We start from the raw sequence: 15,143 nt of genomic DNA, 5'->3' as shown, positions 1-15,143 counted from the left end.
ACCTACTACAGTGGTACAAGTTTATATGCCAACTAGGTCTGCAGATGACGAAGAAATTGAAGAATTGTATGATGAAATAAAAGAAATTATTCAGATTGTGAAGGGAGACGAAAATTTAATAGTCATGGGTGACTGGAATTCGAGTGTAGGAAAAGGGAGAGAAGGAAACATAGTAGGTGAATATGGATTGGGGGACAGAAATGAAAGAGGAAGCCGCCTGGTAGAATTTTGCACAGAGCACAACATAATCATGACTAACACTTGGTTTAAGAATCATGAAAGAAGGTTGTATACATGGAAGAACCCTGGAGATACTAAAAGGTATCAGATAGATTATATAATGGTAAGACAGAGATTTAGGAACCAGATTTTAAATTGTAAGACATTTGCTGGGGCAGATATGGACTCTGACCACAATCTATTGGTTATGACCTGTAGATTAAAACTGAAGAAACTGCAAAAAGGTGGGAATTTAAGGAGATGGGACCTGGATAAACTGAAAGAACCAGAGATTGTACAGAGATTCAGGGAGAGCATAAAGGAGCAATTGACAGGAATGGGGGAAATAAATACAGTAGAAGAAGAATGGGTAGCTTTGAGGGATGAAGTAGTGAAGGCAGCAGAGGATCAAGTAGGTAAAAAGCCGAGGCTAGTAGAAATCCTTGGGTAACAGAAGAAATATTGAATTTAATTGATGAAAGGAGAAAATATAAAAATGCAGTAAGTGAAACAGGCAAAAAGGAATACAAACGTCTCAAAAATGAGATCGACAGGAAGTGCAAAATGGCTAAGCAGGGATGGCTAGAGGACAAATGTAAGGATGTAGAGGCCTATCTCACTAGGGGTAAGATAGATACCGCCTACAGGAAAATTAAAGAGACCTTTGGAGAAAAGAGAACGACTTGTATGAATATCAAGAGCTCAGATGGAAACCCAGTTCTAAGCAAAGAAGGGAAAGCAGAAAGGTGGAAGGAGTATATAGAGGGTCTATACAAGGGCGATGTACTTGAGGACAATATTATGGAAATGGAAGAGGATGTAGATGAAGATGAAGATGAAATGGGAGATATGATACTGCGTGAAGAGTTTGACAGAGCACTGAAAGACCTGAGTCGAAACAAGGCCCCCGGAGTAGACAATATTCCATTGGAACTACTGACGGCCGTGGGAGAGCCAGTCCTGACAAAACTCTACCATCTGGTGAGCAAGATGTATGAAACAGGCGAAATACCCTCAGACTTCAAGAAGAATATAATAATTCCAATCCCAAAGAAAGCAGGTGTTGACACATGTGAAAATTACCGAACTATCAGCTTAATAAGTCACAGCTGCAAAATACTAACGCGAATTCTTTACAAACGAATGGAAAAACTAGTAGAAGCTAACCTCGAGGAAGATCAGTTTGGATTCCGTAGAAACACTGGAACATGTGAGGCAATACTGACCTTACGACTTATCTTAGAAGAAAGATTAATGAAAGGCAAACCTACGTTTCTAGCATTTGTAGACTTAGAGAAAGCTTTTGACAATGTTGACTGGAATACTCTCTTTCAAATTCTAAAGATGGCAGGGGTAAAATACAGGGAGCGAAAGGCTATTTACAATTTGTACAGAAACCAGATGGCAGTTATAAGAGTCGAGGGACATGAAAGGGAAGCAGTGGTTGGGAAGGGAGTAAGGCAGGGTTGTAGCCTCTCCCCGATGTTGTTCAATCTGTATATTGAGCAAGCAGTAAAGGAAACAAAAGAAAAATTAGGAGTAGGTATTAAAATTCAGGGAGAAGAAATAAAAACTTTGAGGTTCGCCGATGACATTGTAATTCTGTCAGAGACAGCAAAGGACTTGGAAGAGCAGTTGAATGGAATGGACAGTGTCTTGAAAGGAGGATATAAGATGAACATCAACAAAAGCAAAACGAGGATAATGGAATGTAGTCTAATTAAGTCGGGTGATGCTGAGGGAATTAGATTAGGAAATGAGGCACTTAAAGTAGTAAAGGAGTTTTGCTATTTGGGGAGCAAAATAACTGATGATGGTCGAAGTAGAGAGGATATAAAATGTAGGCTGGCAATGGCAAGGAAAGCGTTCCTCAAGAAGAGAAATTTGTTAACATCCAGTATTGATTTAAGTGTCAGGAAGTCATTTCTGAAAGTATTCGTATGGAGTGTAGCCATGTATGGAAGTGAAACATAGACGATAAATAGTTTGGACAAGAAGAGAATAGAAGCTTTCGAAATGTGGTGCTACAGAAGAATGCTGAAGATTAGATGGGTAGATCACATAACTAATGAGGAAGTATTGAATAGGATTGGGGAGAAGAGAAGTTTGTGGCACAACTTGACCAGAAGAAGGGATCAGTTGGTAGGACATGTTCTGAGGCATCAAGGGATCACCAATTTAGTATTGGAGGGCAGTGTGGAGGGTAAAAATCGTAGAGGGAGACCAAGAGATGAATACACTAAGCAGATTCAGAAGAATGTAGGTTGCAGTAGGTACTGGGAGATGAAAAAGCTTGCACAGGATAGAGTAGCATGGAGAGCTGCATCAAACCAGTCTCAAGACTGAAGACCACAACAACAACAACAGTCGACCAATAGCTGAATATTGTTCATCAGTATGGGACCTGTACAGATAAGACTGATAGAAGAAACAGAGAAGTTCCAAAGAAGAACAGCACATTTCATTAGAGGTTCATTTAGTATGCATGGAACCATCACGGAGATGATCAACCAACTCGAGTGGCAGATGCTGCAAGAGATGCATTCTGCATCACAATGTGGTTTACTGTTGAAGTTCTGTGAGTGTATGTTCCAAAGAAAAATATTGCTTCCTTCTTCATATGTCTTGCAAAACAATCACAAAGATAAAATCAGAGAGATTCCAGCCCACGTGTAGGCTTACTGGCAATCTTCTTACTTGTGACTTACGTGTGACAAGGGCCTCCCATCGGGTAGACTGCTCGCCTGGTGCAAGTCTTTCGATTTGACGCCACTTTGGCGACTTGCTCGTCGATGGGGATGAAATGATGATGATTAGGACAACACAACACCCAGTCCCTGAGCGGAGAAAATCTCTGAGCCAGCCGGGAATCGAACTCGGGCCTGTAGGACTGACAGTCTGTCGCGCTGAGCACTCAGCTACCGGAGGCAGACAATCTTCTTCTTGTCAACCATTCACAACTAGAACAGGAAAGGAGGGGGGGGGGGGGGGATGTGTACAGAAAGTGGCCTGTGCCACACACCGCAAGGTGGCTTGCAGAGCATAAATATAGATGTAGATAGAGAAAATTCAAGTGATAGTCAAGGAAGAAATTGTAGCAAATTACTACAGTAAAAGCCTGGCAATCAATTCATTGTGAAAAGTATTAAAAACTCTGGTGCATAAATCATAGCCTAAATGACACAGATACATAAGCCACTGAGTGTGTTTCGAAGGAACACAACAGATTTTCTGGAACAAATATTGAAACTAACACACAAGATGAATGTGTTAATTCATCTGGTATCTATTAGACATGATGCGTAACACCTGGACAGAATAATGAAGTCCATGAATTCACAATAGGAAAAAAATCATTACTACTATGAATGTGTGTAGGAAGAGACTGACTGTGAATTTCAAAACTGCACTATGGGAAATAAATGTATACTCACCATTTCCTGCTGGACAAACAAGGAAAGATGAAAGATGTACATTTTGCAATAAATTGCCTCTTTCATACTACGAATTAAAAAAAAAAAGTACCAGTAAGAAAGCATACACAAACAGAGAAACACATAAAACATGACCAAACAACTGACAGACAATTACGGACCAGTATCTGAGTAGAAACAAGCAAATATTAAGAAACAACACTCTTGGCGAGCTGAATTTCAAACCTACACATACAGTAACAATGCAGCTACTAATGGATGGATGAATAAAAATGGAATGTAATAAATAATTACGTTAAAGTGCAAAATAAAGCAAGACTAGGCCCAAAAACAACTATGCGAATAGAAAATACATAAGAAAATGCAACACTACTGCTGATTTGAATTTACACTAAAGGTGTGTCTTCTTCTTCTTCTTTCTTGGCTTTTCCTATTTCTTTATGGTGTTGGCATTGTTATATGGTTGTATGGGTTTTGGCAGTGTTGGTGACACAAGATTAGTCACAGGCTTACAGAATTAATGGGTTAAGTGAATAATTTGACACCTTCACTGATATACAGGGTGTACCTGGAGGAATCGCTAATATTCTGGGGTACGACAGCAATGATCATTTGAAGCAAAAAACATCGTATGGACATACGGCCTATTCCAAACAGTTTCTGAGATAGAACACATTTACGGTGCATTGTTATTTATTTTCTGTATTTTTCAATATGTTGTCACATTTACAATTGTACAACAGTTAGTAAACTTTACAACATACATTTTACAAATATCAATCACATATTCACCTTTAAGCATTATACACATCTCATTACAGCTATTGTGCAGTTTGCAACAAATGTTCAAATATCCCACGGTCAGCTTCAGTGCGTTTATGCACTCTTGGAAGCACATGTTATGTTAAAACTTCCTGGCAGATTAAAACTGCGTGCCCGACCGAGACTCGAACTCGGGACCTTTGCCTTTCGCGGGCAAGCGCTCCACCAACTGAGCTACCGAAGCACGACTCACGCCCGGTACTCACAGCTTTACTTCTGCCAGTATTTCGTCTCCTACCTTCCAAACTTTACAGAAGCTCTTCTGCGAACCTTGCAGAACTAGCACTCCTGAAAGAAAGGATACTGCGGAGACATGGCTTAGCCACAGCCTGGGGGAAGTTTCCACAATGAGATTTTCACTCTGCAGCGGAGTGTGCGCTGATATGAAACTTCCTGGCAGATTAAAACTGCGTGCCCGACCAAGACTCGAACTCGGGACCTTTGCCTTTCGCGGGCAAGTGCTCCACCAACTGAGCTACCGAAGCACGACTCACGCCCGGTACTCACAGCTTTACTTCTGCCAGTATCTCGTCTCCTACCTTCCAAACTTTACAGAAGCTCTTCTGCGAACCTTGCAGAACTAGCACTCCTGAAAGAAAGGATACTGCGGAGACATGGCTTAGCCACAGCCTGGGGGAGGTTTCCAGAATGAGATTTTCACTCTGCAGCGGAGTGTGCGCTGATATGAAATTTCCTGGCAGATTAAAACTGCGTGCCCGACCGAGACTCGAACTCGGGACCTTTGCCTTTCGCGGGCAAGTGCTCCACCAACTGAGCTACCGAAGCACGACTCACGCCTGGTACTCACAGCTTTACTTCTGCCAGTATCTCGTCTCCTACCTACTGGCAGGAGTAAAGCTGTGAGTACCGGGCGTGAGTCGTGCTTCGGTAGCTCAGTTGGTGGAGCACTTGCCCACGAAAGGCAAAGGTCCCGAGTTCGAGTCTCGGTCGGGCACGCAGTTTTAATCTGCCAGGAAGTTTCATATCAGCGCACACTCCGCTGCAGAGTGAAAATCTCATTCTACATGTTATGCTGCTTGTCAATGTGCCTCTACACATTCTCTAATGAGGACAGCAGTGCCCATGGTGTGCCCAAGCAGTTCATCTGGCTTATTCACCTTACATTTGTACACTTCAGATTTCATCCAGCACCATAAACAAAAATCTAGTGGCGTAAGTTCTGGTGGCCTTGGTGGCCAGTTAACTGCATTATCATGACCAATTAGTGTAAGTGAGGTTATGACATTCCCCCAGGTCTGGTGAAAGGAGGAGGGGCTCCACCATGATGGAATTACGATGAGGTGCACATGGCCAAAGGAATGTCCTCAAGGTGTTCAACAAATATATTTTTCAAAATGCAAGTAATTCTGTACTGTCAGTTACTCGTCTAAGATGACTGGCCCTATCAATATGTTACTGATCATGCTGCACCAAACATTGATCGAAAAATGAACTTGGAAATTGGTTTCCACTGTAGCATTTATAATTGCTGTGACCTTCAATGATTATTACGTGTGTTGTGATTCCATTTTATATAAATGTGGCATCATTAGTGAATAGTATTAATGGAAGCAAATGATGACTGTCATTTAACCAGTGACAAAATTCAAGTCATGTGCCACTGTTGCCAATGTGAAGATTGTGGACACACTGCAAATGAAATGGGTACAAGTTTTCCACATGTAATATTCACCATACACGTGTTTATAGGACATTGATGCATGCAACAAGGTAAGTTGGGCTAGAGCAAAACATCAGGTTGGTGAGAGAGAGACAGCCATGCATGCCAGTATCTTAAAAACAAATGTGCACTAAATGTGTTCCATTTGGAAACCATTTGAAATAAGGTATATGTCCATACAAAGATTTTTGCTTCACATGATTGTTCCTGTCATATCCCTGAATATCAACCATTTCTGTTGTATTAGCCCATTATTTTCAAATTGCCTTTCCACAGAAAACTCTAACCATAACAGGCAACACTAGAACAAACAACAGGGTCACAAGGGGAATATGGGCTTCATGCCAGAAAGAGGAGGCTTCTACATGAAATGTCTAACTTGAATAACTCATCAGATGATTAAGTGTATGGTATTTTTTTTAGATTTAAAAAAAAAAAAAAAAAACCTCCAAAATTCTAAGAAAAGTAAAACGAGTAGCAAAGAATAATGTATACTGACAAATACATAATATAATTCAACAAATAAAACAAAGGCCATGTGGAGTGTTAAAAAAAAAAAAAAAAAAAAAAAAAAAAAAAAAAAAAAAAAAACCCACACAAAACTGAGCATCATGTAAAATTATAACTCTCTTACAAGAAAAGAAAAAAGTTATAAACCGTTTAGATGTTGCCAACACATTATATAACAACTTCTACAGGTGTTGCACATAATACGATAAGATCAAACATAAATGAGAATACTCAATTGAATAAACATAAAAGAAGTACATGCAGGTCTACGTACATCATCACTGTCAAACAAATGAAGCGGCAAAAGCAATACAGACAATAAACGAACTAAAAAACTATTACTCTGCAGACACTGATGGTGTCCCTGCAACAATCTCAAACAAGAGTGCTCTAAAGCTAGTTGAACTATTTACACACTTATGTGACCATTTAATTCAAGTGCACATTTTCCTCAATTTATTGGAAATGTCTAAGGTAATCCCAAACTATTAAAAAAATGGTCGTAGAGATAATGCATTTAACTAAAGGAGTATCACACTTTACCCTTGCATTTCAAAAATACTAGAAAGGGTTGTGGATGACAAACTTATAGAATTTGTAAATAAAAACAAAATCATGTGCAATGAAATGAAATGTCGTGTGGCGAAGGTCCTCCTGTCAGTTAGCCCGGTCACCTAGTGCAAGTCTTTTTAGTTGACACCACTTCGGCAACTTGTGTGTCAATGGGGATTAGATGATGATGATGATTATGATTGTGATGATGATGATGATGAAGACAACATAACACCCAGTTCCTGAGTGGAGAAAATCTCGGACCCAGCTGGGAATCGAACCTGGGCCCCTTTGCACAGCATTCTGTCACACTGACCATAGAGCTACTGAGGTGGACATCATGTGCAAAGAACAGCAAAGATTCAAAAATAAACAATCAATAATTACTGCCACTTGTGAGTGATTTAATTGTATGCTAAGCCTGATGAACAAGAGACAAGAATCAACAGCAGCATTTGCCTGATGAACAAGAAACAGTAATCGATAGGAGTATTTATTCACTTATCAAAAGATTCTGATGTGATAGATGATAAGATTGATAAGTATGGTATTCGAAGTCTGTCTAACAGTTGGGTTCTTCTTGAGCAATGGTAAGCAAGCAGAGATCATCAAACACACTACTGTCCACCTTAAAATTATTTCTGAACACCTGTCAGAGTAGAGTCTAATTAAATCTGATGCACCCCGAGGTCAGTAATGGAACCATTTCTGTTTCTTTTGTACAGTAACAATTAAATTTAAATGAGGGTTCTCATACATTTGCCTCCCCCAAAAAATGAAGAAAGGAAAAAAGTTTATCGCTTATCACATTTTTGCTGTTCGTGTAGTGAAGCTGCCAGATCAAACATGATGTTTAAATTTACTACTTCTTTACACTTACTCTGTTTGCATCACATTTTGCATATAGAATCCACATACACCACTAAATGTGCCTGCAAAATTATATCATTTTACAACACACAGTCCTGGAAATATAACATCATAAACATTGAAATGTGTGACATTGCCACATCAAGCATGATGATTTAATGTATTACTAATTTAGTAGCAAATCTATTCGCAACACATTTTGCATGCTGTAGCCACAAACACCACTGAATGTCCCCACAAAATTATATCATTGTATGACATATGGTTCAGGAGATATTATGTCATAAACACTAAGATGTGTGAAAAACTAGCTGTTCTTAAAACAGAGAGCAGATTACCCAGTCTATACTCACCTAGTGTTTGATAATGAGAGCACTTAGCAACTTTCAACAAACTTTAATATAAAAAACTTTTTCTCATCTGCACACTTAAAGTCAAATATTTAATACAATAACTCATTTGCAAAGTAATCAAAAGTTAGAGTTGTTTTATACAGGCAAGTTTGATTCTTTAAAGATTCCATCTGGAAAGAATCTCTAAGGAGTTTATGAACTATCTACATCCCAGAGGCATTGCAATGAAAAGGGGGGTGACAGACAACAAAGCATAACTCGGAACACCAAATTTGTTAGGTACATGACTTACTTATGGTATAAAAATAATATGCGAATGAGATTCCCCTCTACCGCTAGGGGCAGGGTTGTGGATGAGAATGCATGACATAAAAACATTTGAAAAGGATCTGATGGTTTTTATTTCCAGTATTGAATTGATTTCAAATAGTTTTAAAAGTGTGGAGTAACATCTGTCTCTTATTTCTGCTGTTAAGTGTGTCAATCGGGTTGCAAGAATGAGCATGGCAGCAAGCAAATAATTTTGTTAGCATATTTCGGGAGCTAAGATCAGACCATACGGCTGAATATCACTGAAAAATTTAATATACTCCTTGGAGTAGTATGGTGTAAAACAACAGAGAATCAGACATATAGTTGTGCAACATACATTACATATGCATATGTTCAACATCAGTTCATAAGTCCCTGGATCAATTTCAACCACACTTGGTACATACATTACCCTACTATCTGGAAAAAATACCATGGGGGTAAAAATCACCAATCTCTCTTTGAAGTAGGGGTCAGAGTGGTGGACAAACAGAGGGGGAGGAGGAGATGAAAAGACGGAAGGGGGATGGGGAGAGGAGGAGATGGACAGAGAGACGGGGGAGGCAAAGATGGACAAGAGGAAGGGGAGAGGAGGAGATGGACAAAGAGGGGGAAGATGAGAAGATGGACTAATAGAAGGCTGGAATAAATACGTAACTGAGCAATGCTGGTTTCTCAGCTAATATTTAAATGTGTGAAGCATAGTATTTGTAATTTTAAATGAGTATTACGCACAGAAATCACCTTCACCTGTATGCACATAAATTGACTTTTCCAATTTCTTATGCATAAACTGCTTTTGTAGATAACAGGACCAATAAAAATACAATACATAAGCTACAGAAGCCACCAACAGTATGCAACACTTTCAGGAAATAAAATGTCAGTGATGTTAAAAGCATTGCCTGCCACCCTCTACAACACATAGTGTTTGAATTCTGTGAGTTTGAATCTTATCACTGTAATAAGTGCAATAAAGTTAAGCAGGAAAGTTGGTTCAGTCCTGTAATTTTTTTAAAGTAAGTCTAAAGATGTTGCACAAATCTTTGTATCAAAATTGTTGAAGAGACGCTAAATGTGCAACATGAAGCAGAAAAATTACCATAACTCATTCACGTCTGATCAAGTAAGGAGAGTCGTGGCCAAAGCAATGAACAACAAGTAAATGTTGTTCCAATTTACTTTAAAAAAAATACTGCAGAAGAAGTTATTCCTGCAGGTGATGGAGGTCAGGTTATATTTTTTGTCTTTCAATTCTCTATGAAGTATGTGTTGCATATAGCACTCCTTTTTCCCCTGATTTTTCCTAATACAGGCTATTTATGCTGTTTTACTCCCAAGAAACAACATTCATCCATTTCTTAGCAAAATTACAGTCAGCTGATTGGTTCAATTTGTAGCAGGAATTTGTCACTTACATATAGGACACGTAACCATGTCAACTGATGCTGCTGCTTGTAGCCATTATGTCGCACATCTAGAGCTCACAAACTGTAACTTGATTTTGTTACTCATATAGGATGCAGCCTTAGGGACTATAGCTATATTGAAAGCAGTTCTCTGTAACTACAGGGTGTTTCAAAAAGTACTTTACAACTTTGAAAAGCCATATAAATTAATTCACAGTACCTACAGAGGTGATTGTAGCATCGATTTGTAGTGATATACATCAAGTTTTGTCTCGCGTAGTTCAATAATACTGAATCTAACCGTAAGGAGTGCTAGCGGCAGTTGTGTTAAAGATGGCTGCCTTCACTGGACCAGAGCGTGCTAGCGGTGTGTTTTGGTTTGAAGAATTGAAGTCGGCTACAACAGTGCAGCGTAATTTCTGTACTAAGTACACTAAATATACTCCTAGTAGGCCTACAATTTATGAGTGGCATAAATGTTTTGCAGAAAGAGGGCGCTCGGTAAGACATGGGAAATCATCAGGTCGTCCAAGCACATCTGACGATGTCACTAAGCAAGTGAGACAAAGTTTTGTCAACAACTCTACAAAATCAACCCTGCATGCGTCTCACAAACTGCAAATCCCACATACAATTGTTTGGCGTGTGTTGTGAAACCATTTGCATTTGAAACTGTACAAACAGATGATCATAGAAGCAATAAAAGACACTCATAAAACTGCTTGAAAGTACTTCTGTGTGGATATGTTAAATCGATTACATGAGGATGAACATTTCCTGGACAAAATAATCTTCTCTGATGAGTCGACTTTTCAATTAAGTGGCAGGATTTGAGGCAGTGAAAGTCTGCACTAAACATTTCAACATGTTTGTGATAGTCCTAAATTGAATGTTTTTTGTGCACTGAGTAAGACCAAAGTGTACGGCCCCTTTTTTTCTCTGAGAGAACCATCAACGGGATAGTGTACCTAGACATGTTACAACAATTTGTGATACCACAGATGAATTAGGATGACCAAGAACAAAATGTTTACTTCATGCAAGATGATGAACCACCCACCACCTGACTGATGTCTGGGATTTTCTCAGTGACCGCTTTCCAGGTCAATGAATTTGCCATCATGCACCAATTGCGTGGCCCCCACATTCCCCAGTCCCAAAACCACTCAATTTTTTTATGGGGATTCATCAAGGATAGTGTGTTTGTACCTCCTGTGCCGGCTTCTCTACCTGAACTTAATAAAAAAACTTGATGTGTTTTCCTACAAAATAACTCTAATCCCAGCTTTATATCTTATTTCAATAAATTTATATGGATTTTTAAAGTTGTAAAGTCCTTTTTGAAACACCCTGTATTTAAAATAATTTTTAGTGTATTATTAAGAATAAAATTATAACAAAAAGTGTACTTTTAAGTAAGAATTTAGAGACATATCGATTGCTTTAGAATACTTGGCAATATAGCTCTCTGTATCATATGGACCAGAACATCAAGAGTCAATTTCTACCATTGTTTCAAAAGCATGTAATTCTTTATTAATGCTTTCTTTCACTCGCACAGCAGTTGATCACATCATTTTTGGGAGGTCAACTACCATTTAATTAATAACCTCCACTGGGCACTGTAACTATAATACTTCAAAATGTTCCAGTGTCAATACCTAATCAGATCAATTATTTCCAGGTATTCAACTTTGCACAGGTATGATGATAAACATAAATATACTTATGCACATATTAAATTTAGAAATAGTGTATAATCTTCAGTGTGCATGTTGATAAACTCTAAGCCTAAATTATATCCTTCTTTGTATGTTATTTGTAAGTATTGTAAATGTGTGCAGTACTTGTTCTTTGTTCCTTACTTTCAAACAAATCATAAATTCTATATCACTAACTGAGAAGAAGAGAAAGTAAGGTGATCACTAGCACAAACAGTGAATCAGGGAGGCTGAGCAAAAACAACAGCACAAGATAGCTATGGCTATTAATATGTTAATTGTAAATCAATAATATTGTTTCAGAACGTACCTGTATGGATCTTTACCCTTACATGCCAATAATCTTTTCATTGCTTCTTCTCCAGTGCATGGTAGTGAAATATTGTTCTCTAAACTGGCTGGAATACCACCGTGGGATTTATCTTTTGTTGTATTATTAGAATTTGATTTTGTACTACCTTTCCACCAGTTTCTTGGCCATATACTTATTTGGTAAATCACTGCAGTTAGCTTGAAGTATCCCTTTAATGACCAACTGTGCACCTGTGCACATACCAGCACACACCTGTGAACAATTTGCCAATAGTTTTTAACAATTAAGATACATACGGCAGACAGAAGAAATATACATGCAATGAAACAGAAGACCAACCATGGATGCAAGTAACATGCTCCATTCATTAAATGGTAAAAAATAGAGATAGACACTGAACACATTACTCTTTTAACTGTCTCACTTCACTCGTAACACCAGAAGTACTGGGTGTTCCTCTAAATTTTCACATATTTTACATTTGTTCACTGTGTAAAAACCATTGTAACTGTATTATAAAGTTCTGACATATGTATGTCATGAGATGAATAAAACACAATTCACATTTCTATTAAAAGATTACACATACATATGCAACTTGAATCACAAAATATCACTTTGGGCTGGATGGTCCCTCTTTACATTATTAAGCTACATAACACTCATTTATCGAAAATGGAAAAAAGTAAGATATACACAAGTTTTACATATTTTATTTTTCCCTGTATGATCATGAATATCTTGGGGAAAACTAATTAAATCTGTGACACCAGTAATAAAATATCTCTTATGGGGTTGGAATGTCTGAATAATTCGAAGTAATAATTTAAAGTCGCAGAAAAGTCTAAAAACCAAATGTGGCTCATCTTAACAAAATTCCTAAACGTGTAACCCTATCACCATTTTTGTTTGCACTTTTTTTAAAATCAAACCATCTCCTGCATATTAACAAGTCAGCTACATGGGACCTAAAATTTAATGTGAAATCTAAACAACAATACAGTTCAATATTTTTAAAACACAAAAAGTACTATGAAATGGGAAAGTTATGTTGATTAAGTTGAGCGAGGGGGAGAAGAGAATAAAAAGGAAGAAGATTTGGACTTTCTGCTGCCGAAGTTAAACCTTTAGATTTGTAGTTTCATGTGTATCCATGGTACCATCAAGCCAATAACCTTTACCATATTTTGATTTTGAAGACCATGTCAACGCACAGTATTTAATTAACCACAGTACCTATTTTCAAAATCCAAGAAACCAGAGAATGGTACACACTAACCTTTAGATACTGAAAACCAATTATAAAGTATTTCTTATGTTTCAGACATTAATGTTAGAGGATGCAGTGAAGAGCACTTCTTGTCTCACTTCTTGCAAACAACAATTCTCACAGTTTCAACTGTGCTTTTCCCCAAGCAATGTTACTACTACAATCATATTTCAGCCTCACAACTCACATGTTATACATGTAACTGCGCACCGCAAAGTAATGGGATACACCCTTTTTTAGGGAATTTAAGATGGTTGCAGCAAATAAGTATTGAACATGAGTAATATAATGCTGTACTGTGACATTCATGAAGTTCAGCGAAGAAAGGAAGGTTTGAGTTTATCACCTTGTCGACAATGAGATCATTAGAGAAGGAATGCAATTTATGATGGGGAGAGGAAATCTACCGTCATCTCCAAAGGAACTATCCCAACATTTGCCATAATCAATATAATGAAATCACAAGAAAAACTAAGTCTTAATGGCCAGATAGTGGATAGAGCCCCTTTCATTCCAAATATGAGTGCAGTGCTTGGATCACTGAGCCACCTCCCTTGGTAAGATGTAATGACAAAATTGGCCAATCGCAGCAACATTTTGTCAAATTACATTTGCAGAGAAAATTCCTTAATTAGGAATAGCTATTTAAACATTTTGTCCCCCTGTGCAAAGCAGTAACCTGGTTACTGACATCTTTAAAAATTATGGCACTTTTCCTCTTATAGCATGCCACTGTCACAGTTCACATACGAATGAGTTTACACATAAATTTAAAAGAAATACTTGTGAATTGTGGCAGTCATATTTCATTAGGAATATTATTCTAGTAACAACAGACATTTACCGAGAGCAACAAACTAAAAATCTTTTAAACGGAACTCCACTAAGAGAAAAAATAAGCACATTACTTCTATGTGGTAGTTAGTTTTATATCTCATTAGCACTTGAAACTGTATCCTATTAGTCACAAATGGCATTTACAAGAAAACTTCCAGACAAGTTACCACAAGAATGACAATGTTCCTGAAAAGGTGTCTGCTTGATGTAACATGCAATATATTCATTGACAGCACTAGCAAAATACTTTATTTCTACCCAATTTCAACTTGAACATCTCACTCTTTCTCATTATCAATTTCCAACACAAAATTATTTTCGCATTTCTTCATTCTCATGCTTCTATTTTAAAAAAATTGATTGACATTTTTGAATAAAATAATTCGCATAATAAAAAAAAACAATCATCATCAGCCATTTGACATACACTTGTTGAGAAAGGCATCCTCAAGACTTCTCCATGCCTGTGCAGTCTTGGTCAAATTCCTGACACCATTTCATTATATCTGGATCCAACATTGCATCTGATTCATACAACATCAGAATTTCAAAATGAATCAGGGTGCAATTTAGATGTCTGCCCCGCAAGAATTGTTCTGTTCCGTATACTTCAACTTTAGAGTAAATTTCAAGTTGCCACACCATCTCACTCATAGAAAGTGATGCACCTTTTACCCATATTGCAACAGAATGTGTCCGCAGGAAATACGGAATATTTACTCTCTTCTGACAATGCACCAGTCTTGTGCAATAGTCTTATTGTCAAACAAGACGTGTAACATTTACTTTCTGACGTTCTCTTTGTATTACTATTTCTCCAGTTGTAATCATTTCTGAGAT

The 15,143-nt window shown here is 37.8% G+C and overlaps 1 protein-coding gene across 2 annotated transcripts in view; it reads right to left on the bottom strand.

Annotated features, from left to right (window-relative positions):
• The window catches only part of LOC124802050, a 196,465-nt gene that overhangs the window by 114,954 nt on the left and 66,368 nt on the right, over positions 1–15,143 (bottom strand). For both annotated transcript variants that reach the window (XM_047263119.1, XM_047263120.1), the window contains exon 5: positions 12,194–12,448. In XM_047263119.1, the coding sequence (XP_047119075.1) occupies positions 12,194–12,448 (255 nt within the window). The remainder of the gene's footprint in view (positions 1–12,193; positions 12,449–15,143) is intronic.

The sequence above is a fragment of the Schistocerca piceifrons genome, chromosome 1 (genome assembly GCF_021461385.2).
Source record: "Schistocerca piceifrons isolate TAMUIC-IGC-003096 chromosome 1, iqSchPice1.1, whole genome shotgun sequence".
In the NCBI taxonomy this organism is placed as follows: Eukaryota; Metazoa; Arthropoda; class Insecta; order Orthoptera; family Acrididae; genus Schistocerca; species Schistocerca piceifrons.
The sequence above is the reverse complement of the archived record's forward strand: the minus strand, read 5'-3'. Positions and strand labels throughout refer to the sequence as shown.